The sequence below is a fragment of the Vespa mandarinia genome, chromosome 3 (assembly GCF_050613455.1).
Source record: "Vespa mandarinia isolate Hongniang chromosome 3, ASM5061345v1, whole genome shotgun sequence".
In the NCBI taxonomy this organism is placed as follows: Eukaryota; Metazoa; Arthropoda; class Insecta; order Hymenoptera; family Vespidae; genus Vespa; species Vespa mandarinia.
The window spans coordinates 6,686,948-6,714,291 of record NC_140812.1 but is presented as its reverse complement, the minus strand read 5'-3'; the positions used below and the strand labels follow the sequence as shown (position 1 = coordinate 6,714,291).

The 27,344-nt window shown below is 30.5% G+C and overlaps 3 protein-coding genes and 1 long non-coding RNA gene across 25 annotated transcripts in view; 3 read left to right on the top strand and 1 right to left on the bottom strand.

Moving 5' to 3' along the window:
• LOC118449553 (FERM, ARHGEF and pleckstrin domain-containing protein 1) overlaps positions 1-9,352 on the top strand; it is a 28,220-nt gene extending 18,868 nt beyond the window's left edge. For 3 of the 5 annotated variants that reach the window (XM_035884292.2, XM_035884289.2, XM_035884294.2), the window contains exons 12-21: positions 6,245-6,450; positions 6,528-6,617; positions 6,715-7,090; positions 7,186-7,295; positions 7,368-7,508; positions 7,615-7,769; positions 8,059-8,180; positions 8,259-8,416; positions 8,513-8,772; positions 8,844-9,352. In XM_035884292.2, the coding sequence (XP_035740185.1) occupies positions 6,245-6,450; positions 6,528-6,617; positions 6,715-7,090; positions 7,186-7,295; positions 7,368-7,508; positions 7,615-7,769; positions 8,059-8,180; positions 8,259-8,416; positions 8,513-8,772; positions 8,844-8,883 (1,658 nt within the window). In that variant the 3' untranslated portion in view covers positions 8,884-9,352. The remainder of the gene's footprint in view (positions 1-6,244; positions 6,451-6,527; positions 6,618-6,714; positions 7,091-7,185; positions 7,296-7,367; positions 7,509-7,614; positions 7,770-8,058; positions 8,181-8,258; positions 8,417-8,512; positions 8,773-8,843) is intronic. The other 2 variants (XM_085656159.1, XM_035884295.2) reach the window with 2 other exon arrangements.
• A 2,604-nt stretch (positions 9,353-11,956) lies between these two features.
• LOC118449492 (uncharacterized) lies at positions 11,957-16,102 on the top strand. Of its 16 annotated transcripts, none has more exons than XM_085655772.1 (7): positions 11,962-12,262; positions 13,624-14,472; positions 14,509-14,592; positions 14,623-14,715; positions 14,796-14,867; positions 14,954-15,296; positions 15,643-16,102. In XM_085655772.1, exons 1-7 carry the CDS (start codon positions 12,196-12,198, stop codon positions 15,788-15,790), a joined length of 1,656 nt encoding a protein of 551 aa, XP_085511898.1. In that variant the 5' UTR covers positions 11,962-12,195; the 3' UTR covers positions 15,791-16,102. The 16 variants fall into 16 exon arrangements, with proteins under 16 accessions (XP_085511891.1, XP_085511893.1, XP_085511894.1 ...); XM_085655773.1 differs by having other exon boundaries at positions 11,969-12,262; positions 13,624-14,058; positions 14,089-14,160; positions 14,206-14,715; XM_085655778.1 differs by having other exon boundaries at positions 11,976-12,262; positions 13,624-14,160; positions 14,206-14,247; positions 14,359-14,715.
• A 935-nt stretch (positions 16,103-17,037) lies between these two features.
• On the bottom strand, positions 17,038-22,009 carry LOC118449511 (E3 ubiquitin-protein ligase TRIM33). Of its 3 annotated transcripts, none has more exons than XM_035884168.2 (12): positions 21,482-22,009; positions 21,039-21,386; positions 20,692-20,921; positions 20,311-20,591; positions 20,059-20,169; positions 19,794-19,988; positions 19,608-19,720; positions 18,380-19,528; positions 18,043-18,181; positions 17,753-17,936; positions 17,510-17,662; positions 17,038-17,437 (listed from the first exon to the last, which is right to left on the bottom strand). In XM_035884168.2, the coding sequence occupies exons 2-12, from the start codon at positions 21,358-21,360 to the stop codon at positions 17,264-17,266; spliced, it is 3,051 nt and encodes a 1,016-aa protein (XP_035740061.1). In that variant the 5' UTR covers positions 21,361-21,386; positions 21,482-22,009; the 3' UTR covers positions 17,038-17,263. The 3 variants fall into 3 exon arrangements, with proteins under 3 accessions (XP_035740061.1, XP_035740060.1, XP_035740059.1); XM_035884167.2 differs by having other exon boundaries at positions 17,041-17,437; positions 18,043-18,202; positions 21,039-21,401; positions 21,482-22,005; XM_035884166.2 differs by having other exon boundaries at positions 17,041-17,437; positions 18,043-18,202; positions 21,482-22,004.
• A 1,398-nt stretch (positions 22,010-23,407) lies between these two features.
• Positions 23,408-27,028, top strand: LOC118449518 (uncharacterized). The gene is made up of 3 exons (XR_004840428.2): positions 23,408-23,750; positions 23,851-24,264; positions 25,406-27,028. It is a non-coding gene; the product is annotated as an uncharacterized LOC118449518 (long non-coding RNA).
• The last annotated feature ends 316 nt before the right edge of the window (positions 27,029-27,344 follow it).

Genomic DNA, 27,344 nt, shown 5'->3' with positions numbered 1-27,344 from the left:
CAAATGTATTTGTAAAATAATTTTGAAGCCACAAATTCGTCGTATCGTATTTTCGGTTATCAGTATCCTCGTTAATTCGTACGCGTGCGCGTGCGAGTGTGCGTATATTCCGTGTACTCACGCACACCGTACTTGACAGATTACTTGTTATTGATTATAAAAATGAATTATTAATGGGAAATATTTGATGTAGCCGCGAAAGCGTCGAGAGCGTGGCATGCGATGAGAAAGTTGATCGGTAATATCGACAATTAGCAACTGACTGAACACTGTATTCACTAACGACTAACTATATTACACAAGTACACACATATACATATACACACGATTTAGTCTAGTCATAACAATTAGTATGCAAAGGTCGTGATACCTGGAAATAGGGATCAAGGTATTAGACGTTAAAACGTAACACGGGTAACTCGTACGGTTATCCAAATTCATCGTAATTAAATCTATCTGTCCAATCTTTGTAACTTTTTTTTTTCATATCTTTTGGTCCCATCTGCTATTCGCAGATTTTCATATTACGCGTGTAATCAAAATTGCTCGTCAGAGAATAATTAGAAGTCAGTTTCAAGCGTGTTATATTGAAAATGGACTGTCTCCTTTCAAAAACAATTTCAAATCTCATTTGAAATTGTCAATCAAACCAAACGGAGATTCGCGATAAACGACATTCTAAATGATTTTTCCTGGTTAAATGTGTCAGCATATGAAACGTTAAAAAGAAAGAAAATGGAAAAGGCCAAAAATTTTACGTTAAAGAATCTGCGTCATATACGAATAAGAGACTCGAATCATTTTTATTATCTCGCAACATTCTTACATTATTATTATCATTATTATTATTGTTATTATTATTGTTATTGTTTCATAGTTCTAACACGTTTTGTAGCTTCGTAGATACTTGATGTTTTAATCTCCTATTGCATATTTTAGGACATTTGTCATACTTTCATTTCACAAAAAAAAAAAAAAAAGAACAAAAAAAAATTAAAAAAAAACAAAAACAAAACCAGAAAAAGAAATATAAATTGAAACCGATGTCATTTGGGACGATGATCAGAGAAACGTCGAATGTGTTTCAGTATATCGAAATGTTGCAAAGTAAAAAATAGAAATCCTAACGCCATCCACACCAACACTCTACGTATGCTTCTCGACAGGTGGTGATATTAATCGGTGGAGCTACACAAACGGATACGTGAATTCTCCGGCATGGCATGTGCCGTTTCGTGTGAACCCGGTGCGTAACGTATTGGCTCACGCGACACCTCGCTCCCTGACCAATCGATTCCTTCCGGTTTACCCACGTTGAGAATCGAGAAACGGGGCCAATCTTGCGAAATGCGAAAGTGACGTACCACGCTGCAGGTCGGATTCGACAATGATTAATCAAAAAAGAATCGTATCTTTTTCGAAAAAAAAATTTCGCGTGGAAAAACAACCGAACTTCAATTCTTCTTTTTAGTTAATTATTATTATTATTATTATTATTATTATTATTATTATTATTATTATTATTATTTCAATTAACAACTCGTAATTCCTTTGAAAATAAGCGGAGTGTTTAATCGTATGCAATTACATTTAAAAAATTATATACATCGTAGGTGTTATCAAAGAAGATCGGATTGAACGGAATCCGCTAAGAAGATTTGTTGACGCAACGATTGTTTGAATAATTTTCAATGATTGATTACGAATGATTCTTTAGATTTATTTTGTCAAAGCTGAAAAAGGAAAAGTTGTTAACGATATTATTCGTTGATTCAACAAATCAACTCACGGCTGAAGATTCATTTTTTCTTCACGCTATTACGCTGCTGCTCTTAGCCATTTTTCTTTTTTTTTTTTTTAGCCGCTACACGCCTTCTTACTTCTTTATTCTTTCATAGGAAAAAAAAAAGAAAAAAAAAGAAAGAGAAGAAAAAAAACCTTAGTAAGAAACGTCATTATTAGCCATTACTGGCTACATTAGCGCGATTATAATTTCCATATTCACTATATAAAAGCGATAGATAAAATAGTATACAATATTAACGAATGGATCGAAGAAAAATTGTGAAATAAATATAAAGAACGCTGGAAGAAAAGAATGGAAACTTAAAAATTATAAATTAAACATGCAAAATTTCTATGATGTTGCTATCTTATAATTGTTACATTCGCACTGCACACTGTAGGTGTTAGCATTAGAAATAGCGGTATGTTGGTTTGCTAGAAGATCAACAAACTTTTTTTTTAGAAAATGAACTTACTTTGAATCGTAGTATACTTTGTGCGAAAGAAAAATATTTTAAAGATTTTTTATAATTTCTTATATAAACTTTCTACTTCGAGATCGAATTAACTTTTGAATTGTTCGTCAAATTTGGTAGGTTATTTCAATGAGAAAAAAAAAGGAAAAGAAAAAAAAAAAGAAAAACTTTTTATGCTTGTTCAGTTAACCTGGCTTTGGCACTTCGACATTAAATCACGAGAGCACCCTTTTGCACTTTGTTTACCTTGTATTCCGTTGCGTTATCTCATTAATTACATTGCCTCATTTAGTTTTATGTTGAAATTTGTAGTGAATGGAATTTACGATATTTATTTAGCCATTATAGTTTTATCATCTGTCACGAAAGACATCGTTATGCCTCATCATAGTGTACCGTTCAATCCTGTCTCCCGATGTTGCGTAGAGATGTGAATTTTGGAAAATCATTGCCACGAACGAATCTATCAAATTTCTATTCTCTTGTCGAATATCGTTCCGTGCGTTTCAAAGATGATCGTGACAAATAACGTGTGAAAAGCAAATCGACTAAAAAATTTTAACACGCTTACGATTTTTTTATAAAAAATAATAATTTTTCATTACAGAGATTCTCAGGAATAGTAAGATTTAATGTGCGATTAGAGACAATAATTGCTACAATATTTTATCTAAAAATTGAATTGTGAAAGCGATTAAAAAAAGAAAACAAAAGTTGATCTTTTGTTTATCAAAAAACTGATCAAACTCACATCTCTAATTGCAGTGTGGTACTAATCTTTCCTGCATCATACACACTCGTATTATACACATGTCAATTATCAATTATCTGCCGTTCTACTCTTAGGTACCTAATAATCATTGCGTAGCGTTCCCTTTTCACGATATTACATAAATCTATTTATTACCACCTGTCATGATGCCCTACCACTATTTATGTCTCTACATCATTTTTATATAAATACACACAGAGATTCGTGTGTCATTCGTTCTGTTTTCCTTTCTCTCTCTTTCTCTCTCTCCCGCTCTCCCTCTCTCTCTCTCTCTCTCTATCTATCTCTCTTATTCTTAATCACTCTCACTCTTAATCGTGTGTTTCATACGGGTAATATCATAGTATTTTTGCAGCATATGTGTAAAACACATATACACACACAAACACCACATGTCCTGGAATGAGCCTTCTCTTATTAATCTTCTTTGATCTTCTATTTAATGTGGCCTTCTTCCAGGTGTTCAAGCCCGTTGTCATTAAATATGTAAATCAGTGTTAATCACGGATAATAATAACTTCGTTATTATTAATGACTAAGCGAGACGACTATTGTGTCATTATTGCGACATACGATGACTCTTATTCTTTATCCTTTTTAAAAAAAAAAAAAAGTGAAAAAAGAAAAGAAAGAAACTTTTTCGAAAATAATTGCAAGACGGTTTGTCTTGAGATATTTACACCTGTAATAATTGATTAATAGATGTTATGTTTATTACTTCCTCTATCGTACATTCCCGATTATTATAATCATGTGCCAAATTTTTGATAGCCTTCCGCTTGTGTTTCGATGCTCGAAAAAATTTCATATTGTTAAACGACTGAATCCTTTTTATGCTTATAAAGCCATTTGTTCATTAAGTGTTCCAAAATTAATCTTTTCCAATAAAAATAAAAAAAAAAAAAAAAAAAAAAAAAATAAATAAATAAATAAATAAATTAAAATAAAAATGAAAAAAAAATTAAAAATAAAAAAAAATGAGAAAAGAAAAGAAAAATAAAGCAAGGAAAAAATAAATATGTACGCAAACAGATTCGACGGGGATGAATATCGTTCCGATAAAGGATTTGTTATATCATCGCGATATTTTTTTTTTCTCACAAATGTCCTTAAGTACAACGAACGCACGATAAAAGTCAGGAAATTCGAAGTTTAAAGAGCATTCGTTGATACTACAATTGACTTTATACGTTTTAATTAGAAGCGAAAAAGAAAAAGAAAAAAGAAATGAAATTTTGATCTCGTTAAGGGACTATCTTTTTCCTTTATCATCATGAGCGTCTTTAAATTAAGATATTTATAGGAGAAAAGGAAAGAAAGGTTTTATCGTGGGACGAGTGTTCGTCGTGTCTACTCAATGCTCCCTCGTTTATTCTTTGTGTAATTTTTTCGATCGTTTATCGATATACCGTACTTGTTAACTCTACACACACCACATGGACACCCACGCACATATATACATACATATATACATACATACAATTAACACGTACGTGAAACCTGCTATCCGCGGCGGTTCCCCTCGATAAGGATATTTATGGATATAATTGTCCATTAAAATTCTGCTATTACTTCCTCGAAAAACCACAAAAGAAAAAGTAAAATAAACAAACAGATAAAAAAATAAAATAAAAGAAAACAGAAAAGAGGGGAATCACAGCGTTAGAACGGGGGAAAAGCGATATTCCAGGCGTAGGAAGTCTATTGTACATTGATTATTGATACTTAATTATGATAACAATAAATTATATACAAAGTCACTTGAAAAGCCTCTGTAATTTCGTCTTGCTTTAGTTGCTTCTCTCTTATTTACGATATTCGCTATTAGTCATTGAGTTTTTCAATTTTTGAGGTTTCTTCTCTTCTTTTTTGTTTTGTTATTATTATTATTAATATTATTATTATTATTATCATCGTTGTTGTTGTCGTTGTTATTTATCGTGGGTCTTCTTCCGGCCACTCGTTCTATTCTATTCAATTCTATTCTATTCTTTAAACCCATGTTTCTTTTGGCGATCAGAATCCTCCCTCCCGCCAGGGTACGTGATCTTTCCTCCCTTCTATTTTTTCTTCATATCCGTATCTTTTTATCGCACTCTCGGATTCGTTGGTCGACCGGATGACAATACTATGTGTGAGTAATCCCTAAAATGCCTATCTTAACTGTCAAGATTGTTGACTCTTTTATCTTCGTTTTTATTCGATATACATATAATATACGCTCGCTAAATGCACTTCCGTCTGGTTGTATTTTTCTTTCCTGTTCCACGAGTTTAAATCTCGCAAGTGGTGTAAATATTTGCGATAGGATGTGTGAATAATTCGATGAAAAAGTAATGGCAAGATAATAAGAAGAATCCTTGACTTTCGTATATGCACCACAAGTGTAAATTCGTGGACGATTGTTCTTCTTATTGAGAATTTAAATGGAATGGCTTTGCTTGCTTCGAACATTTTTCGTCGCACTTATTAATTTTCTTACCTTTGAAAGACCACGTTCGTTTATCGGAAAAAAACGACCTCTTGATTGATTTATTTAAAGCACACGTCTGATATGACGACAGGGATTATCGAGAAAAAGCATGCCGTATATAAGAAGAAATCATTGCACGAAGTAGGAAGTTTCGTTATTCTTTATGTTAACATCAAAATGCACATCGGTAGTTTTTAATGAATGTGTTATGATTGCTCTCGATAATAATACTTTGAAATGGAATTTTCTTTTCTTTTGCAAACGTATATGTATATATACGCATATACGAATATATACAGTACGCTGGATATAATTATTTTATAGTAAATATTTTATAGTATAGTTATAATAAAAACCAATATTACTTGATAATTAGAATACGTAGTTGCACGTACTTGCATTTGTTATGTTGTACGTGATAAGTTGTTTAGAATTGAAAAACATCGTTTTGTACGTTTTTCCTACCAAATGTACACGTATAAATTCCACGTTATTTTTTTTTCTTTTCTTATTTATAACAAACCCCCCTATACTTTTCCTCGAGCATAATAAAAAAAGGGGTGATGCGTTGATAATTAGGGGAAAAGATAAGAGCGAATGGGTGCATCGTAGCATGCAATATTTAATAAATACATCACTTATTCCTGATGCGCTCATATACTCTTTATTTTTTCTTTTTTATCGTATTACTTTTATAATACTCGAGTTCTTTCTTTTCTTACCGTTCGTCATTTACAGATATCGAAGGGAAAAAGCAAGATGAATCATCTAAACAACAACAGGAGAATAATAATTCGGTATTTACTACCGAACTGTCGCAAGAAAAACGAACGAACGGTGTTGCGGAAATGAACAATGCAAGTATAGTTAATTCGCCTGATCTTAGTCCGGTGAAGAATTTACGAAATGGAGAGATCGAGGAGACTGAAGTTCGAAAAACGAAAGTATGTTCCTGAAATAATTATTATTTTTTATGTCATCAATTTGTCCTTTATTAATAGATCTTTTTCTTTTTTTACAGAGATGGCCAACTGATAAAGTTTATTATATCGCCAAAGAACTTCTTATGACAGAACGAACATATAAAAAGGATTTGGACGTTATCAATGTGGTAAATATTTATAAAATAACGATAGAAATAATGACAATAGTCTTAAAGAGTTTCTCTTTCTTTCTTTCCTTTTTTTTTTGTTTCTTTTTCTTTTTAGTGGTTCAGAGAGGAAGTATCCAGGGAAGCAGAGTTAGAAGGGGACGTGGTTGTTTCGTTGATAGAGCTATTAGCAGATGCCCATGGTCCGTGTCTTCAAGAAATGGAAGCACGTTTAGCACGATGGGAGAGTAACGCGCGCCATAATATCGGAGATTTTTTATACAATACGCTTCTCAACGTCCTACCTCTTTACGATCAATATCTCGAAAATTTAATCTCCGTTCTCGAGAAAATGGAGTATTCCATGCGAACATCACGACGCTTCGATCAACTTTGCAGGGACTTCGAGTCGCAGAAACATTGTTATTTGCCGTTAACGTCATTTCTTTTGAAGCCATTGCAACGATTATTACATTACAACAATATTATTGATAGTAACGTATTATTTATTTATTTTTTTTTTATGAATTATTTATTATCCCTGAATATACATTTATGATATATATATATGTGATATATTTTTTGATAGTATTGTTAGATCATTATCCAAAAGATCATACCGATTTCGAAGATTGCTTAGCTGCTAGAGATAGACTCGGCGAGACGTTACTCGAAGGTCTTACAGTGATAAACCAAGCAGTAAGGATATTTCATGTAATTTTGTATTACCAATTATAAATTTCTTAATACATTATTGTTTAAACATTGTAGGAAAATTTAGTTCAATTATGCGAAATGCAAAGAGATATTAGCGGCTTTGATAATTTATTTCAAGAAGGTAGGAGATTTATTAGACAAGGCTGTTTACAAAAGTACAGTCGTAAAGGCTTTCAACAAAGGATGTTTTTCTTGGTAAATATATATATATATGTATATATATATATATATGTATGTATTATAATATATAAACAGCTTTATAAAATTCAGTTATATAAAGAATTAATTTTTTATTACATAGTTCTCGGACGTATTATTGTATACATTCCGCACTCAACAACCAACACAATGTTTTCGTGTGCACGGTCAAATTCCGGTAAAAGGCATGAAAATTCAAGAAGGAGATAATAAGACTGGTACCGATCATGTATTTGTAATCAGTGGATATGAAAACCAGTAAGTTTTTGTTAATGAAAATATCTCTCTCTCTCTCTCTCTCTCTCTCTCTCTCTCTCTCTCTCTCTCTCTCTCTCTCTCTCTCTCTCTCTCTCTCTCTCTCTCTGTCTCTCTCTTTCTCTCTCTCTCTCTCTCTCTCTCTCTCTCTCTCTCTCTCTCTCTCTCTCTCTCTCTCTCTCTCTCTCTCTCTCTCTCTCTGTCTCTCTCTTTATATATATATATAATGTCATAAAACATAATAATTTTTTCAACTTGAAATATATATGTCATAAATAATCCATTATAATAGATCCTTAACAGTAGCAGCGTGTAGCGAAGAGGAAAAAGAACGATGGATAGAAGATTTAAACATGACTATTGCTCAAGCTGATGCACAAGATGCAAAGCTACCATATTTGAGTTTAAAGTCATGTAAGAACTAAACAATTATTTCTAATGGATTAATTTTAATAATAATATAATTAAATGTTTTAATCGTTCAATTATTAGCAGGTTCTGCCGATGAAGTGGGAGACAATGTAGGATTAGAAACAGACAGAGGAAGTTGCGCTGATGTGAAAGCTTCGCAACGTAGTAACACGACCGTTCACGTGTGTTGGCACCGAAATACTAGTATTTGTTATATTGACCAGTTACGTGCATTTCAGGTAAAATAAGACAATTATTTATAGAGTTATTTTAATCTCTTGATTATACAATACTCGATTGGAGTGTTCGATAATTTATTGAATTATTTATTGCAGAACCAGCTTAGTGGGTTTCTATTACGGAAATTCAAGAATAGTAATGGTTGGCAAAAGTTATGGGTAGTATTTACTAGCTTCTGTTTATTTTTCTATAAATCACACCAGGACGATTTCCCATTAGCAAGTTTACCTTTATTGGGATATACAGTATCAACTCCGTCGGAAACAGACGGTATAAATAAAGATTTTGTATTTAAGCTCCAATTTAAAAGTCACGTATATTTCTTTAGAGCTGAAAGTGATTATACCTTTGGACGGTAAATATTTAAATATTTTTCATTAAAACTTTATTTTAATTTACATCTTATGCCATTAATTCTAATTTTAGATGGATGGTAGTGATCAGAAGCGCAACCCAGCAGAGTTAAATATCCAGTTATAATGAAAAAAAAGAAGAATGTCAAATATGATTTTTCATTTATGAACCAATTTTGTTGACGATACGGTTAACGAGAACAGCATTTAGTTTTATTTTTAGTAAATAATGAAGAAAAGATCAGAATATTAATTTTAAATACATTACATTCTTGATATTTACATTGGAAGGAGAAAAGACGAATAATTATTTTGCAAATTTATATTTAGTTCTATTTGTTGCTTTATTGTTGAAGTATCGCAAAATAGTAAAAATTAATAGTTAAATAAGAAATTTCTAGTAAAATAATTTATAAAAGTAATAATTACTCATATATAGAATAGAAAAAAATCAAATGTTACTGCCTTATTCAAAAGATAAAATCGCAATAATATTCAAAAAATTAATAAATAAAATAAGCAGGTGAATTGTACAATAATAAAAATCAATCAGTATATGGTAGTATCTTAAGGAGAGAAAAAGTAAAGTTTATTGATATTAGATAATTCAAAATTATCTCATTTATATATAGTTTTATTATTATTATTATTATTATTATTATTATTATTATTATTATTATTATTATTATTATTATTATTATTATTATTATTATTATTATTATTATTATTATTATTATTATTATTATTATTATTATTATTATTATTATTATTATTATTATTATTATTATTATTATTATTATTATTATTATTATTATTATTATTATTATTATTATTATTGCATCCTTATAGGTTGTCTTTATTAGTTACATCCAAATAAATTCGTAATATAATATCATAAATAATTATGTTAAAAATATTTTCTCATAAGTGTGATAATTACAATTTGAGTATTATATAACAGCTAAATTTAATTGTTAAAAAATCAGTTATTAGAAAAGTATAGTTTTATATGGCATGTGCAGATATGTACACATAGAAATATATGCAAAAATTTGATACATGCTCATTAGAAAATACATTTCTTTTTATTAAGATTTTCTAATATTCTTTATTGTTAAAATATGGTAATGAAGTTTTGATATTAATGTTGACAAAAATCGTATTAACATTTATATTGGACCATTTTTATAGGCTAGTCTGCTGATAATCTAAGTTATTGATATATTTAAAAAGACAATAATTTTGCTAAGTGTTAATATGTTTACTATTTCTTATAATGCAATTAACGTGATCAAGAGCTACAATGAAAAGAAACTATTTAATATTAAAGACTTTATAATCTTGGCATTTTTATATTTAATTATATTTCTCAAAATATGCGTGTAATTTATTTTTACAATTACCCATGTTGATCGTATTCGTATTGTATTCGTATATTTATAATTCGCTCGACAAAATGATCTTTTTTAATATCTGAAAAGAATCATAAACCGAACAATACATCTTTTACAAATAAACAAATAACGTAGATATTCTTACGACCAATATTGATATGTACTATTGCAGCCATATAATACAATAAATCTTGTAGACCAATTACATATTTATCCTTTTATTCAACAATTACCTGTCTTGTTAAAGTAACGAATTTTGAAGGAATATACGACATTAAAAAATATTAAGTAGTCTGAAAGGAAATGATTCTCTATTGTTCCTGATATAAAAAATTTTAATTACTATTGCTCGCTTTGTAGTCTATTTAGTTTTTGTGCACGTAAATCGTTACAGTGTGACAACCGTGAGAAAGATGCAATTTCTGTATCACGTATTTTTGCATCCCAAGGCATTTCAAATTCTTCTAATAATAACATAATGTTGATAAGTTCAACGAGTTTGTTCGTTTGAGATTATATAAATTTCGTAATATAATTTTTTATTTCGGAACATTTACATATTTTATCGTCATAATTGGCAATTAAATAAATAATTATCGATCTATATAAAGTAAATATTTCTATAAATATAAACTTACGTTATAAAAGGATCCAGAGTATTAGTAGTAAGCGAGTGATATTAAATTCCGTTTTTTATACAATAAGAGATGCTTGGAAATACCCGAGCGCAAATGTAGAATTTAACGATAAAAATATTTGCTATCTCGATTCTGGTACTGGATAATTGTTTCTACGATATCAGTCAATACGATCACTCACTTAACGTTTAATGATCTATGATAGATGAAGATATGGTCATGTAATTAAAATAACAAGGATTTACAGCGAATTATTTATATTACAATACATCGATTAAATTAAGCAATATTTTATTATTTAAAGGGGAAAGATTTCATTGAAAAGAATTTCAACGAAAAGAATTTTGTATTTGATATATACAAAATATTAAATTGATTCGATATATAATTTCGTAATATTATATATCTTTTCCTTTCTGCGAAATTAAATATATTTCCTTAATGCAAAATTAAATTTAACGTAATGTAAACCTATTGAAGATCGGTCAATGTTAATCGTAAGCAAGGGGTTATCAGAGATTTTTTTAGATATATTCTGGATTAAGATTATTGTTGTTTCTTTGAAAACATTTGCAATGATATATGACCTGTAATAGTAAAATATGATAGGTTTTGAAGAATATTCTGAGAAGAAAATTTTTCTTCTTCACCAAAACAAACTTTTATCTAAAATACTAATTTAAAATAATTCCATTTGATAATTGTAGCGTGAAAGATCTCAATGTTCATTTATATTCGGTATTCGTTCAATTACATGAACGTTGCGCGTATTTTCCAGATTTTCTAATAAGATCTAAAGAATTTTTGTATGAATATAATAAATTAATTGCTCTAATGCTGGAAATAATTATATATTTGCTTATTATATTAACATATTATATTATAATAATAATAACTTATTATATGTATATATATATATATGCTTTGTTATAAAAATTATTATAATTTACTTCCGTCTCATAGATCAAATTCACGAACTTCGACATTATCCTTAAAAAAAGAAAAGAAGAAAACATCTTTTTACATACGTAAAAAATAACAACCATTCGAGTTTTTTTACAATGAGCAATCTATCAAAATTTGTAATTAAGTATCTGTCGTTAATGCGTTTACGTTGAAATTTTTAAGTTCAACGACGTTAAACCTGCTCGAGACTTCGGAGAACCGAAAAAATATGGGAATGATTGGATCATCAGTTGGCTGGATTACGTGTAGCCATCGAAGATTACCTTAGCCTTGTGCACACGTTCGACGTTTTTTTTGCCCTTCTTACTTTACAATCATATGTATATGCGTTCGATGAAACGATGGTATTTCAGGAAGAAAGATAAAAGAGTGGGAGATCGGATATAAAGACGTGTCGTGCTTCGCGAAGATAGAAACCGATTTCATCATGTGGGAGTACCGAGCTATCGGCCTTCTGGCCTTGTTGGCCATTCTAGTGTCCGCTCATGCTGAAGGTGAGACCATCTTTCTTTTTTTTTTTTCATTTTCTTTCATTTTCCTTCAAATAATACTTTGTACATCTTGAGAATCATTTTTCATCTTTCCAGAAAATTATTATGTAAAAAAGAAAAAAAAAAAGAATATAATATGAAAATCATCTTCGTGAAATTTAAAGCAACCTATACTTAACGAACATTAATTTCAAATTGCTGAATTCAATTTATTTAATCGTCATCTCGGTACTATATTAACAATAAATGAACAATAAATTACAGTAGATCTTCTTAGATCTTCCTAGATTGAAAGCGTTCTTTTAATATGAAAAAAAAAAGTTGACAGCTTGTCTATTAATCAGCTATTTATACCTATTGATTATAAGATAGTTAACGGTAAATGACTTTGCGAACTACTATCCTGTCTAACCACTTTTATAGATGTAATCTCACGATGATCGAACATATCTGAATCTCATAATAGACACTGTAACTTTAAAGCAATGTCATATTTGACCTTGGTTTCGGTATTTCCCGCATGTATTTAACTGCGCTTATTGGAATTCTCGTTTGAATACATATATGAGAATGCTAATTTGAGACATTACCAGTGGCTAAAGGTGTAAAACAAATACAAAGAGAATAGATATGATGTAAGAATTGAGTGTTTAATTTTGTATTTTTAGCACGTTACAATCCTTAATAATCACAATATCCTCCGTACGTAAATAAATATTAGGGATGGAAATCCCCATTTATTTCACTTATTTTTTAATTTATTCATAAACTTTTATTCATTTACATGAATAAAATAAATCAATTCGTTTATAATATATCGCTTATTTATTCTCCATGCATCCATAATTCTTATGTAAGTCATTTTCTAGATTTTATGCATAATTTAAATTAATAAATATGATAATCAATTTAAATTCATGTTAAAAGAACGAAGCAAGTCGATTCTTTTCTCATCGACCGTTTGTTTACTCTTCATGCATAATAATTCTTATGTGATTAATTCTCTACTTCATTTATTCTTTAATTTGTTTTCGCATAATTTGACTTAATAGATATGATAATTACGATATTACATCATATCATGTTATTTTGCATTCATTTATTGAAAATGATATAATTATACAAGGAAATAAAATGTATCTTACAAGCTGAAGATCATTCAAAGCATAATAATGAAAGAACGGACACCTAACATTAGTCTGAGCAAAATGGATTGTCTTTTAAGATATAACAAAATTTATGGACTTATATTTATAATATATAACAGAATTTATTATTATTTAATTAATTTATAACAGAACTTTATAAGATATAACAGAATTTATTAGTAATTTCTGACATACTTTTTAATTCTCTGTCAACAGTATCGTTTCTTTCTTACGCGAAGAAGATCCATGATCCAGTGATAATTACTCTTCGCGAAAAAAGAGGTGCAGGATACGGCGGAGGTTCAGGTTCATTCAGTTCAGCAAGCAGTTCTGCCAATGCTAATGCATATGGTGGTGCCAATAGTTATGCAAGCTCAAGTGCACAAGCCAGTGCACAAGCCGGAGGAAAATCGTCAGCCCTATCCACTGCCAATGCCAACGCTGGAGCAGGTGGATCAGGAGGCGGTGGTGGATTAGGAGGAGGTGGTGGATTAGGCGGTGGTCACGGAGGAGGATTAGGAGGAGGTAGTGGATTAGGCGGTGGTCACGGAGGAGGATTAGGCGGCGGTGGTTGTGGATCTGGTGGTTGCGGAGGTGGTAGCGGACCGGGTGGATATGGAGGTGGCGGCAGCGGAGGCGGTGGATATGGAGGTGGCGGCAGCGGAGGCGGTGGATATGGAGGTGGCGGCAGCGGAGGTGGTGGTTATGGAGGCGGAGGAAGCGGATTAGGCGGAGGAAGCGGATTAGGCGGAGGTCATGGAGGTGGTAGTAGCGGAGGTGGTGGTTATGGAGGCGGAGGAAGCGGATTAGGCGGAGGTCACGGAGGTGGTGGTAGCGGAGGTGGTGGTACCGGAGGTGGTGGTTATGGAGGCGGAGGAAGTGGATTAGGCGGAGGAAGCGGATTAGGCGGAGGTCACGGAGGTGGTGGTAGCGGAGGTGGTGGTAGCGGAGGTGGTGGTTATGGAGGCGGAGGAAGTGGATTAGGCGGAGGTCACGGAGGTGGCGGAAGCGGTGGTTATGGAGGTGGTGGAAGCGGTGGTTATGGAGGCGGTGGAAGCGGATTAGGCGGTGGAAGCGGATTAGGCAGTGGAAGCGGATTAGGCGGTGGTCACGGAGGAGGATTAGGCGGCGGTGGTTGTGGAGCTGGTGGCTGTGGAGGTGGTAGCGGATCCGGTGGATACGGAGGTGGTAGTAGCGGAGCCGGTGGATACGGAGGTGGTGGTAGCGGAGCCGGTGGATATGGAGGTGGCGGTAGCGGAGGCGGTGGATACGGAGGTGGTCCTGTAAAAGGCACACCAATTGGTGGAGGTAAATAAAACAAATACGATATTACTTGTGTATAAAATAATTAATAATGTAAACTGCATATTTATAATCGAAAAATTCAGGTTACGGCGGTAGTGGTGGTGGATACGGAGGCGGAAGTAGTGGCTCCGGTGGATACGGTGGTGGATCTGCAGGTAAAAAGTCTAGGATGTTTTATGTATTAGCTTTGCAGTATAGATATGTTTGACATATTAACATTAAAAATATTGAATATCTGCAGGTTCTGGTGGATATGGAGGAAGTAGTGGCGGAGGTCATGGAGGAGGTGGAAGTGGACATGGTGGAGGATTAGGTGGAGGACTTGGCGGAGGTTTAGGTGGAGGACTTGGTGGAGGACTTGGTGGAGGACTTGGTGGAGGACTTGGCGGAGGTTTAGGTGGAGGACTTGGTGGAGGACTAGGTGGAAGTGGCGCAGGTGGATACGGAGGTGGTAGTGGTAGTGCTAGTGCAAGTGCAAATGCACAGGCTAGTGCTAATGCAGGAAGCTCTGGTGGAGGTGGTGGTTGCGGCGGAAGCTGCGGTGGTGGCTATGGCGGTCATGGTGGTCATGGCCCTGGTACAGAGTAAGTTATTGATAAATCTACATCATAAATAGATAGCATTATTTATGCAAATTTACATATTTAGGAGGCATGATATATATACAAAAAATTCTACAAAAAAATATTAACTTATATCATTAACATCTTTACGGACTTCTTAGAAATACAATCGGTCAATTCAAATTGTTTTTGTAGATTGTAATTTCTTAATACATTCATTTTTATAATTAACTTGTGGATATTACAATTGCTAAATGTAAAGTTATTTTTATCCAATGACATCTACCTTAAAGAAATTCGTTTATGTTAATTATTATTTAATATTTCACTTTTTGACGTATCACAATTATTTCTTTTCAATTTTTAGTATTTTCTCTCGTATTGGTGGCATAGAGGAAGGAGCAAGTCAAAGTGGTAGTGTGCACGGTGCAAAAGGTGTTTACAGCAGTAGTGCCGCAAATATTGATTCGACCGGTAAAGGATCCTACAAAGTATCTGCTGGAAAAATCCCATGAATCACCTAAATGGATATTGGAGAATTCGCCGAAGAATTTTTAAAATTTAAGCAACTATCTTTTTAACTCGACACAATGCCTGTACTTATATATCTTCATGATTTTCGACGCTAGAAACAAACTAATAAAAGCATAATGATTTTGTTATGTGATATTTTTTATGATCATATTAAAAATACTCGACCAAATACTCTTTAAAAGTAAGACACGTGGAACAATAATTTCTTCTATAAACCTAAAGAGTTTCAATAGATTCAAAATTATAATTATAACATGTCTTTATAAATTAAATACACATTATAAAAAAAAGTTCACATTTTATTTTTGTATTCATAAATAATTATTATGTCCCTGATAGCATTTCTTGTCCCTAAAAATATAAATATTTTACATGCTAATCAACAGAGTTTTATATGATATCTTCATTTTCTTTCTTCATTTGGTTAAATGAACAAATAGTTTTTAACATATATCATATCAATGAGTAGTTTTTTCAAATTTTGAACTGTAAATAATAAGATAGAGTATTTTATATTATTATATAGAGAGTTATATATATATATATATATATATATATATATATATATATAATATAATATATATATATAATATAATATATATATATATATAATATAAATATATAATATAAATATTATATATATATATTTTTAACATTAATATTTTGAAATGGGTATATTGTAAAAATAATTTTTCTCAATTCAATATCATATTTATGTACATAATACGTAAATAACAATGATTTGAACGACTTAATTCTACGTAAGAAATTATAAAAGTTTTGTAGGGTATAAAAAAACATGCAATTAGTTAATTATATGTATATATATATATATATATATATATATATATATATATATATATATATATATAAAGATATTTTCCAATTCTATCTAATTCATTGTCTGTATATTTAACAATAATAAGCAATATATAACGATACTTATAATTAAATGTAAAAATATGTTTAATCATTCATTTTAAATGCAAGAAATGTATGATTGATCACGTAATTTATACAAACGTAAACCTATTTAAACCTTGTAATGATTTTCGTTTTGTGTACAAGTACGTGTTAACATGCAAAAATTTTATCTAAAACAAGAAATATAAAATGAAAGTAAAAGTTCAACGAATTCGATAGAACATCTACTAATAATAACTAATAAATATTTTTCTATTTCCCAAAATAGATGCAAATATTGTTAAAATAATTATTATAAGAAAAACATATTTGTAAATATTTAAAAGGATCTTAGCAAAAATTGCTCTTAAAAATGAAGTCATTATGTTAAGAAGCATCAATTTTTATAAGTATCAAAATATCTCTGATGGTGCTTTTTTTATAACTTCACAGTTTCATTTTACTTGGCAGAAATATTCATGCAAAGTATTTTTTTATTTTATGATAATACTTTTAATTGTGTTAATTTTTACTGTTACTTTTATTAAATATTAATCAGTGATTATACGCCGATATTTTCTATTTGGAGGAAAGACGTCCTCATCTTCTTCTTTATTAGCAGAGAGAAAAGGATCATCATATGCATAATTTGGAGCCCATTTTAACAATAGCTTTTCAAAGAATTCCTCTAAATTACGTGCTTCTTGATATACTTGTGATTCCACCTAAAAGATAGATATTTTTTAGTATATTACTTTAATTAAACACAAATTATGAAAGCAAAGAGAAAATCTTACAGGGTTATAAATAAAGGCGTTTTTAAACATCAATCTTATATCCGTCATGACTTGTCTTAAATCTGTATAATGATTTGGATGATCAGTTTTTAACTTATCTTTGATTACATCCAATGCAATAGGCTTCTTAATGATGCGATGGTAATCAACTATCTATTTAATAAAATAAAATATTTTTAATTGTATTCACATATCTATATAAAAATGTTTATTAATATAATTTATTTATTATTTATTAATTACCTCTGGAGATACGATTTCCCGAAAAGGTAAACTTTGCTCATATTGACAATATAGTTCTAAAACGACTCTTTGGGCTATTCTTAGCTCCTTGGCACTCATAGTATTCGGCTTTTTCTCTCCAGGTGGATCATCTGAGCAATCAAGTACATTTGTACATAGCATACATTGCCAAGTTTCACTTTCACTAAAATAATTTTAAATTGAAAAAACAATTTATTATATTTATATAATATAAAATAAGTAATGTATGTAAATATAAGTTTTATAATTAATTTAAAAACTTAACTTACTCTGGAAATGATTTCAAGCTAGGGATATGACAATAGAGATGGAAGACTTTTGGACATTTATCGCAACACAATACTGCATCTCCGCCATCCATACATACTGCACACCAGTCTTCATTTGGATCGTCCTTCGTCATGGATGCTGTAGTATTTTTTGGATTATCTGTTGAATGTATATTCAACAAACGAGTTCGCATTTAAAAGATTACAAAAACAAATTATTTTAGAAATTTGTTTCTGTTTCACAATATTATTTATGATAAATCACTAATAGTTGTAATAAAATCATGTTATACTGTACACTAATATTTTATTATGTCTGAACAAAGTAAATTCTGACCTGAAGAATTTTCTACCATAGCATTCATTCCTTCGTCAGTGGAACTGTCCACTTGAGCAGAATCCATTTGATTTTTTTGAGCTTCTGGTATTACCACAATACCATTGCTATCTAATTTCGCAATTGTGAGCATTAGATCATTTAATGATTTTTGACAAAATTTATCTAAACTTTTCTCTGTTTCATCTGTTTTGCCAGGTGGCACAGGACTGGGTGTTTTAGGTACTGACGAACTTACTGCATGTCCCACAGATACTGCATTTTGAGATTGTGGTGGCATATCTGAATTAGTAGTCACACTGGTATTGGTGTACTTTTGATTATTTGGTTGTTGATTTTTTAATGTTATCTTGTATGTGTCATTAACAGGAACTGTCATAAGTGGTGCAGATTGATGTCGAGATCCATAAAATGGAAGACATACATTAACATTTTGAGGAATATGCCATCGTGCTGCGGGTTGCTGCATTGTGTTATAATTTATATGTTGAGTTGATGGAGAAGGGGGATTACATTGCTGTAATCGTATACCTGATACTACAGGTGTATTTGTTGGTTGGTATGTATGTGGTGGTACAGGTCTCTGAGAATTTCCAGCAGGATATCGATATGGTAACAAACGATATGGTACATTATTAATAGAAGGTCGAAATGGAGGAGGATTATGTGCTAAAAGACCACGTAGACTTGTATTTTGACCAAGTTGCTCTATATGCACTTGTTGATGTGGATGTGTAGATGATGTAACTTGTTGATGACAACCACTTAATGGACGTTGTGGCATCATGAGTGGTTGTTGCAATCTGCTATTATAAGGATGTTGTACTTGTGGAGATGAACGTGGAGGCATATTGTGCGCAGAAAAATGTTGCATGTAATTTTGAGCTGGTGCTTGCTGTTGTTGAGTTGTTAGATGAAGAGGAACTTGTTGATAAGAATTTTGTTGTATATTGTTGGACTGCTGTGTTACAATAGGAAGAGGGGCACTAATAACTGGATTTTCCATAGGTGTATTTATAGAAGTACTTGTTTGCTTCTGTTCAGACTGCTGCTCGTGAAATGGTGCACATGGTGTACCTGAACTAGCAGATGGAGACATTGAAGGATATACTCTTCCATCTACAACTATTGCTCCAATAGATGAAACAACTACAATTTATAAAAACATTATGTAACATTTGATATTATATTTAATTAATATATTTATATCAAATATTACTAACTTTACCTTTTATTAAATCTGGTACTTTTTCAAAAGACAAATGTATTCTAACTGGTATTTCTGGATTAGGGATATCAGCACGTCGGCTTTTTATGCGTTGTAAATGACTTGTAACAGATCTGCAATTAACAAATAATTAAATAATCAATATATGTGTGTATATGTGTATATATATAGTAAGTAATTACATACTTTTTACTATACAAAAGTTCCATATCTGTACCCTTATTCAAAGCATGACTTACAAACTGTATACAATGATCTGTAAGTTTAGACAATTGATCCAAAGCTACCTTCTTTTCATTTAATGTGTTTTGTTTCTGATCGCAAACTTCATTTAGGCGCATAACTAATTGTTTACCTCGTGTATTAATAGCATTTGTTAATCTAAAGAAAAAATCAATCGATCATGGAAGCAATCTTTAAATAATATAAACAACTAAATCTGTCTACTTACTGTACTACCATCTGAGTTATATCTTGAACTAAATTCTTCTTTTTTTCCAAAATTAAGATTTGTCTATCTTCTATAACTTTCATAGCACTTCGTAATAAAACTCGTTTATAACTAAAAATAATTTTAATAATTACGGTAAGTCATAAGAAGAAAGATAAAAATTTAAAAAAAATATTTAATTTTGGAATTTATAATATTAAATTAATTAACATTTACGTGTTATTAAAATAGAAGACATAGACAAAATAATACCTAACTTCCTTTAAAAGAGTTGAGACAGAAGATCTTGTTTCTGCAGCAATTTCATGGATGAATTTATACTTATGATCGCGATGATCACTTAGTTGACAATCCCTACAAGTTAATCTATCGCAGGTCTGACAAAATAAGGATAATTGTTCATGAGGATGAATAGTACAAAATAAATAACCAGGTATTTTTTTAATACCCTTTTTAATATTATCTCTATCATTTGCAACTTCTTCCTTTGGTTTGATTGTATGATCTTTTGTTATTTTTAGTCTTTGATGAGCCTTAAATAATAGAAAAATTATATGTTCATCTTTTGAAAAATTAAATGAATACATCATGTAATATATTTATGTAACATAAGTTATAAGATAAAGCAATCACCATGACACAACTTTGACAAATGAATTCCTCACATTCCACACACCAACTAGTAGCAATAGCATTATCATGACAACTAGTACATTTTTTCTCTTCTTCTGTTTCTGTAGATTCGTCATCTGTTCCCATATTAACATCTTCTTCAATAATTTTTGAAATAAATCTATTCTCAATTAAATTTTCTATTTGACTGGTAACATTGCAGACTTGGCAAGCAATAACATTGCTTTCCACTACAAACATATAAATAATATAAATCTATATATGTGTGATGTACATTTTCTTGTAATAAATTTCAAAATAAAGTATAAACAATTACAACAAAATCACTTAATTATAACAATACTTACATAAAATATCAACATCAACAGATGTATTATGATCTGTAATTTTATTATTAACACATGTAGTACAAGCTGCATGTAAACACTCCAAAAGTTTAGGATCATCACCGATGGTAAATGTTTTTCCACAAAATACACATTTTGATAAAAATGCTCGAGTTTCCGTCTCTTGAGATTCTGTGGTACATTCAATACGCTGTTCACATTCTTTTTCTGTACAAGCAGTCTGTACTTGGGATTGCTGTATATCTGACTTAGCATTGTTTTGATCCAATGGTTCTGTTTTAACAGTTACTTCTGGTGTTTGTTCGTTATTTCTGGCTTCCATAATAGTAATAACCAACAATGTGAGAACTATAGAAATAAATACTTTCATAATTTATAAAAATTATTATTTTCCATTATACTGTACTTATCATTATTACTTATTTTAACGATTAAGAGCTTACCTTCAAGGCAGCATGTACCCAAATTATAACAGGAAAAGACACTAATTTGAGGCACTATTTGAGATGTATTACTATACTAACTTGTCCGTATTGCTTTAGAATTATATAAAATTCCACTCCACCAATGATATGTTATAAACATAACAAAATTGTAGCAGTAAAAGTAATTAATTTATAGCATTAATCATAAGGCAATAAGAAATTTACAATTTATCAAAAATCAAAATTCTTTTGTATATATAAATAATTATATGTATGTGTGATTAGCACGCGCGAGTCGTACTTCCAATTTGAAATTTAAATGTCTGGATTAAAATTATATCTGGTTAACAAAAATCTCTTAACCTAATTTATCTTAACGAAGAATTATTAATTAATCTCAATACTACATTACAGAAAAGTAGATACTATTATTTTCCCAACAAACAGTAAAGAAAGGTTATGGAGTGGTAAACTCAATAGTACTACAGAGAGTAGAGTGGGAGTGCAGGAGTGAGACAGGAAAAAAATAGATAGATAGAATGAGAGAGAGACAGAGAGGGAAGGTGAAAGAGAGAGCAATGTTAGAACCCTGAAGTAAGCAACGCTAATAGAACGTATCTATAATCTAAAACTTTATAAATTGACATTATTACTTTTAATTAGTTTATTATTGTCTATTCTTTTATTTTGTTGTATTCAATTTTTTTAACAAATTTTTTTAATAAATCAGTAATATAACGAATAAGCTTAGAATATAATAAAATCTCTTGGAATTGTGTTTATTAATGTAATAGATTTATTGTATATATACTATATATAACAAATATACTTCTACACTAGGGCTTTTACTATCACTCGGATTTATGAATGTAAGTTTTGAGTATAATTCGAATAATTCGATATCCGGATATTAAGAATGGTATTATATAGAATTTAATAAAATAGTAAATATTAAAATTAATATTATAAAAAACTTTAATGTTTTTTAATTATATAAAGATTTTTATAATATTTGTTTCATTACAATTAAATAAATAAAAACTCAAATAATTAAATAAAATTATTCTAATTACTTTATGTATCATTTAATATTAATTAATTGGAAAATTGAGTACTGTTCGACAAATTATTTTCAAGGATTATAATGCTAAATTAGACATTTTCTAACAATTTCTTCTAATATTTGTATAACTATAATTATATATTTGTAAATTTCATCTTATTATTTATTGTAGATATTAAAAACATATAGAAAATATAAATTCAAACCGACATAAGTAGAAATATATTAATATCAAATTTTGTGAAATCAGATTTTAATTAAATGATCTTACCTGATATTCGTACCGACCAACAATGGAAAGACAGATCTTTTATTAAAATTTAGATACAATATAAATTTTTATAAAACCTATTAAAATAAATTTATAGCAACCCATGCTCACGCTCATGCTCATGATTATACTCATGCTCTGGTTCTGTTGTGATTTATGATCTATATTTTATCTGGTTATTTTACGTGAATTTTTCCAAAGTTGAGATCTAGCTAAATCGCTTTCTTTGAAAAAAAAATCATGTCAAAGAACGATATTTTTCGAGAATAGTTTACGCATAAATAAAAAGCGTTTTCAAAAATTCATGAAACATATGTCCTAGATAAAACCATTTGTCTTTAAAATGAGAACATATCCATCAAAATTAGTCAAAAATTACGTCTGTTCTCATTGTCGACATAAATGCTGTTTTCGACATTTTTCACGTAGAAAAGTTTTGTATTGTGGCGCCCCATGAAATTTACGGCAAAAGAGAAGAAGCTTATATCCCCACTACTGATTTTCATATCACGTTTAAATGATGTATGTTATGTCTGTGAAGTAGCAAATGTATGCTGTTTGTGCATAAATAGCTGATGCTAAGATTTTCTAAACATTTCTAAACCCAAAGAAATGCGTTTCACAATGCTCGCACAGAGAAACTACAGTAACTCACTTGATCATTCTTTGGACAGATGATTCTATGGCAAAAATAAAGAAATTCGTGTCCAATGTCACAAAGATTGTTACACGCGAGAAACTTAAAATAATTTTAATTTAAAGTTTCAATATTTTAAAAAATTTTCATTCCTGGGTAGTTGACCTTACGTAATATAACTATATACGAACTTTTTATTAACTTTGATATTTACCGAGTCAGTTCTTTTTTTTGTATTGTGGCGCCTGAACATAGAAACTCTCACTATCCAAATGTAAAAATTTATAAATTAATATTTTATTAACGAATATTTAAAGTAAGTATATTTTTATATCACACATTTCTTCAATAATTTATATAGTTTCTTATTATAACAGTGATATTAATAATTTTGTGTTTATTTTTCTTAATTTCAGAACATCATTGCAATTGCGCTCGAAGCGATGATGTAATCGAATGTTTGTGTCACTATTATAAAAATATCGCAAAGTGAAAACAGTATTTATTCGTTTGCGTTTTGCGATTTAAACAACAAGTATTTTTGCATCGATTGCGTGCAATTCAATCGTAAAAGTCAGTGTTCGCTCGCAAAATATTTTGCTTTTTTAATAGTCGCATAGACTGTATTTATAAAAGACAATAGAATTTCTCGAAGTAAATTCAGTGATTGTTCGTTAATAAATAACTAGAGTCAGTGCACCATTGAATAGGATCTCGACTAACTTCGATACCGACCTACTTCATTTTCAACCAGCTACATTTTATCCACCCTTAATTTTAATCTAAATCGCGGACGAGTGTTTTGGAGCCGTCGCAGAACTTCTAAAGTAGTAAGTAAATTTTTTATCCATTTTTATTATTAAAATCGAGACATAAAGTTTGCACTTTTTCCTTTCCTAAAGTTCAGTTAAATTCATAATTTTATTTTAATAAAATCGAGTTTTGTATTAAAGTCATAGCTATGAAACGTATATGACAATTATGGGGACCACTAAAAGTGCACTGAATAAAGATGCACATGGAGCTGAAACAATTATGCTGGCATGTATGCCAAATTCTTCAAATTTCACCACGCTTTACTAAAATAATATTTCTTTAAGAGAAGATACCATTCCTTTAGATTAGTATCCAGAATTTTTCATCTGTTTTTACTTTTCTGAAGTTAAATTAAATTAAATTCAAAATTTAAATATTTAAATAATAGAACATTCTTAATAACATTACGAAGATCGTAAGACACGATCAACATAAAATAAATTTAATTTTAATTTTCAACAAACATAAATCACAAACTCGAGAAAGAATAATTAATAAATAAGATTGCATTACTAACATTTAAATAATGTACGAGATAAATGAATTAGAATAAATTAATATTTAAGCAATAAAATATTCTTAGTAACATTATCAAAATCGTAAGACCCAATTATAACAAATTAAATTAAATTTTATTTTTTGACAAACATTATTGAACACTTATGTAACATTCAAACAACGTACGAAATTCATGAATTTTAACTAAACATTAAAGTACTTACATTTTATATTGCAATTAATATTTCAATAAATAAATAATTAAATATAGTAGAATTTTAAAATATTTTCTTAGAGAAACGCATAGAAAATTTTTCTACCGCACTTATGTTCGCTGTTATTCCTATTTATTCTTATTAATTATTATTCATGAATTTCGGGTCGAACCCATAGGTTGGGCCCTTAAATGTGGTCCTTTGGGAGGGACCTTGAGCGGGTCTCCTTCTTTCAGTAGGGAAAAATCGAGCTCAATTTTGGTATTCTGATTTTGATCGGGTAAAGCGATATTCAATATGTCCACTTCTTGCTCTGGGTTTCGTCATTGTCACGTGCGTGCTCGTGACACGTCCGGCTCTTTTTTCTTTTCTTTCTTCACTTCTCTTTTCTATCTTATATTTCTTTTCTTTCTGTTCTTCATCTTTTCTTCTTCTTTTCCAGGGATCATCGAGGGATCAACGAGGGATAGACTTATCTACGATCGGATGAGTCCGATGTATTGTTAAATGGCTCGGTTCATCGTCAATTTTTATGCGATAATACGGGAAGAATAGGGAGAACACTAGCACGTGTAGGACGGCATATGCATGGGTGTTAGTGGACGCGATTAAAAGTTCATTTTATTTATTCGAAAATTCAATTAAATAACCTCGCGTGGGTGTCTGGTTTGGTGGGTGGGTGTCTTGATTAAAAGTCTTACCATGGATTTCATTGTATTATTCGAAATTTGAAATACACGAAAGATTCTACTTAGTAGTAGAGTACATGTAGTTACCGATGTTGCAACGGTTCAGTTACCCATAAGCGGAGACTGACCCTTCTCTAGATAGTGTTGAGAGCCAGAATTCTCGGTTAGCTCATGTCACCTCAGATTTCAACGTAGAGTCAGCGTGATTCTAAACACTCACGTGAACGTTTTAAACACTCACGGAGACTGACCCTCCTCCTCTAGATAATATTGGGAGCCAGAATTCTCGATTAGCTCATGTCACCTCGGATTTCAACGTAGAGTCAGCGTTATTCTAAACACTCACGTGAGTGTTCGCGAACGCAATTAAAAGTCCTACCGGGAACTTTGTTTTATTTGTTATTGAAAATTCGATTAGATTATTTCGCGAACGCGAACTTTAGAACAGAGTCACCGTTAGCCCGTTGGTCTCCAGATACAGCAATTTGCACGTAGTGAGACTTAGGTCGATAGTACTTGTGATATATTGAAATCTAATTGTAAATCACGCAATGCAACTTACCGGACGAACGGCTGAATATTTCAATGCATTTTAAAAATCCCTTCAAATTAATTCTGATTAAACACTAAAGTACTAATACTTTATATTGGAAATAATACTTCTATAGACAAATAGATAAAATATAGTTAAATTCAAAGATAATTCTTTAAATTCGCAAATTTATATACTAATTATCATATATGTTAATTACATTTATTATTTTTTATGCTTTTATCGTGAAATAAATCCAGTACCAGCGTCGCATCTAACATGGATCATTGCAAGACCCACGCATCATATAGAAAGATATACATATGAGAGATTGAAAAGAGTGAGTTTACTATCTACTAAATTACTTACTCTATCCACACAAAACCAATTATTATATAAGCGCGAAAGAAGAATAACCATCAAGCTTATATACCGATACAATAGACGTATGGTAGAGACAGCGTTCCCCGCATGTATTCGCAGTTCATATTTTACCTGTCGCTAAAGTCACACGCGCTTTGAACAAAAGGTATTGAAAGCGCGCAAACAATACTCGTAGTACCAACTAGTAACAGGAATTAATACTACACACTTTAATGTAAAATACTCATCGCACCATCTAGCAGCGAGAAATTATACTATAACATTAAGTACAAAATATCCATTGTACCATCTAAGAAATTGATACTAACGAAATAATACAACTTATCTGTATTCCCATTTATCGATTCAATTAAAAGAATAAAATTTCTCAAAAATCACCTTATTTACAATGCTTTTCTGTTATCAAAATTCATTTTTCGACGGATCAATTAACCATGTCAGAATTGTATATATAAATACATTAAATCTCATAAATTCTTTTCTTTAATTATTAAATGCTTTCTATTTATTTTTATAGCATACAATTCTAGAAAGATTATAAAATTGTCTATTAAAAATTATTTTAGAATTCTATTATATTTAATTTATTTATTTATTGAAATATAATTTACAGTGTAAAATTAAAATACTTTAATATTTAATTAGAATTAAAAGGAAAATATTTCGGAAACACGCTGAAATATATTCAGCCATTCGCTCGAAAGTATTTGCATTATATACTAATTTAGATATGTTTTAATATGTCACGAAACTATCAACCCAAATCTCATAATATG

Excerpts from the sequence above, each read along its gene's own strand:
- LOC118449492 (XM_085655765.1), top strand. The coding sequence starts at position 12,196 with ATGTGGGAGTACCGAGCTATCGGCCTTCTGGCCTTGTTGGCCATTCTA. Across the intron at positions 12,263-13,623 it reads AGTGTCCGCTCATGCTGAAG|TATCGTTTCTTTCTTACGCG; the intron begins GTGAGACCATCT and ends CTCTGTCAACAG. Across the intron at positions 14,868-14,953 it reads ATACGGTGGTGGATCTGCAG|GTTCTGGTGGATATGGAGGA; the intron begins GTAAAAAGTCTA and ends GAATATCTGCAG.
- LOC118449511 (XM_035884167.2), bottom strand. The coding sequence starts at position 21,360 with ATGGAAGCCAGAAATAACGAACAAACACCAGAAGTAACTGTTAAAACA. Across the intron at positions 20,592-20,691 it reads TTTGTCAAAGTTGTGTCATG|GCTCATCAAAGACTAAAAAT; the intron begins GTGATTGCTTTA and ends CTATTATTTAAG. Across the intron at positions 17,937-18,042 it reads AGCTTGAAATCATTTCCAGA|TGAAAGTGAAACTTGGCAAT; the intron begins GTAAGTTAAGTT and ends AAATTATTTTAG.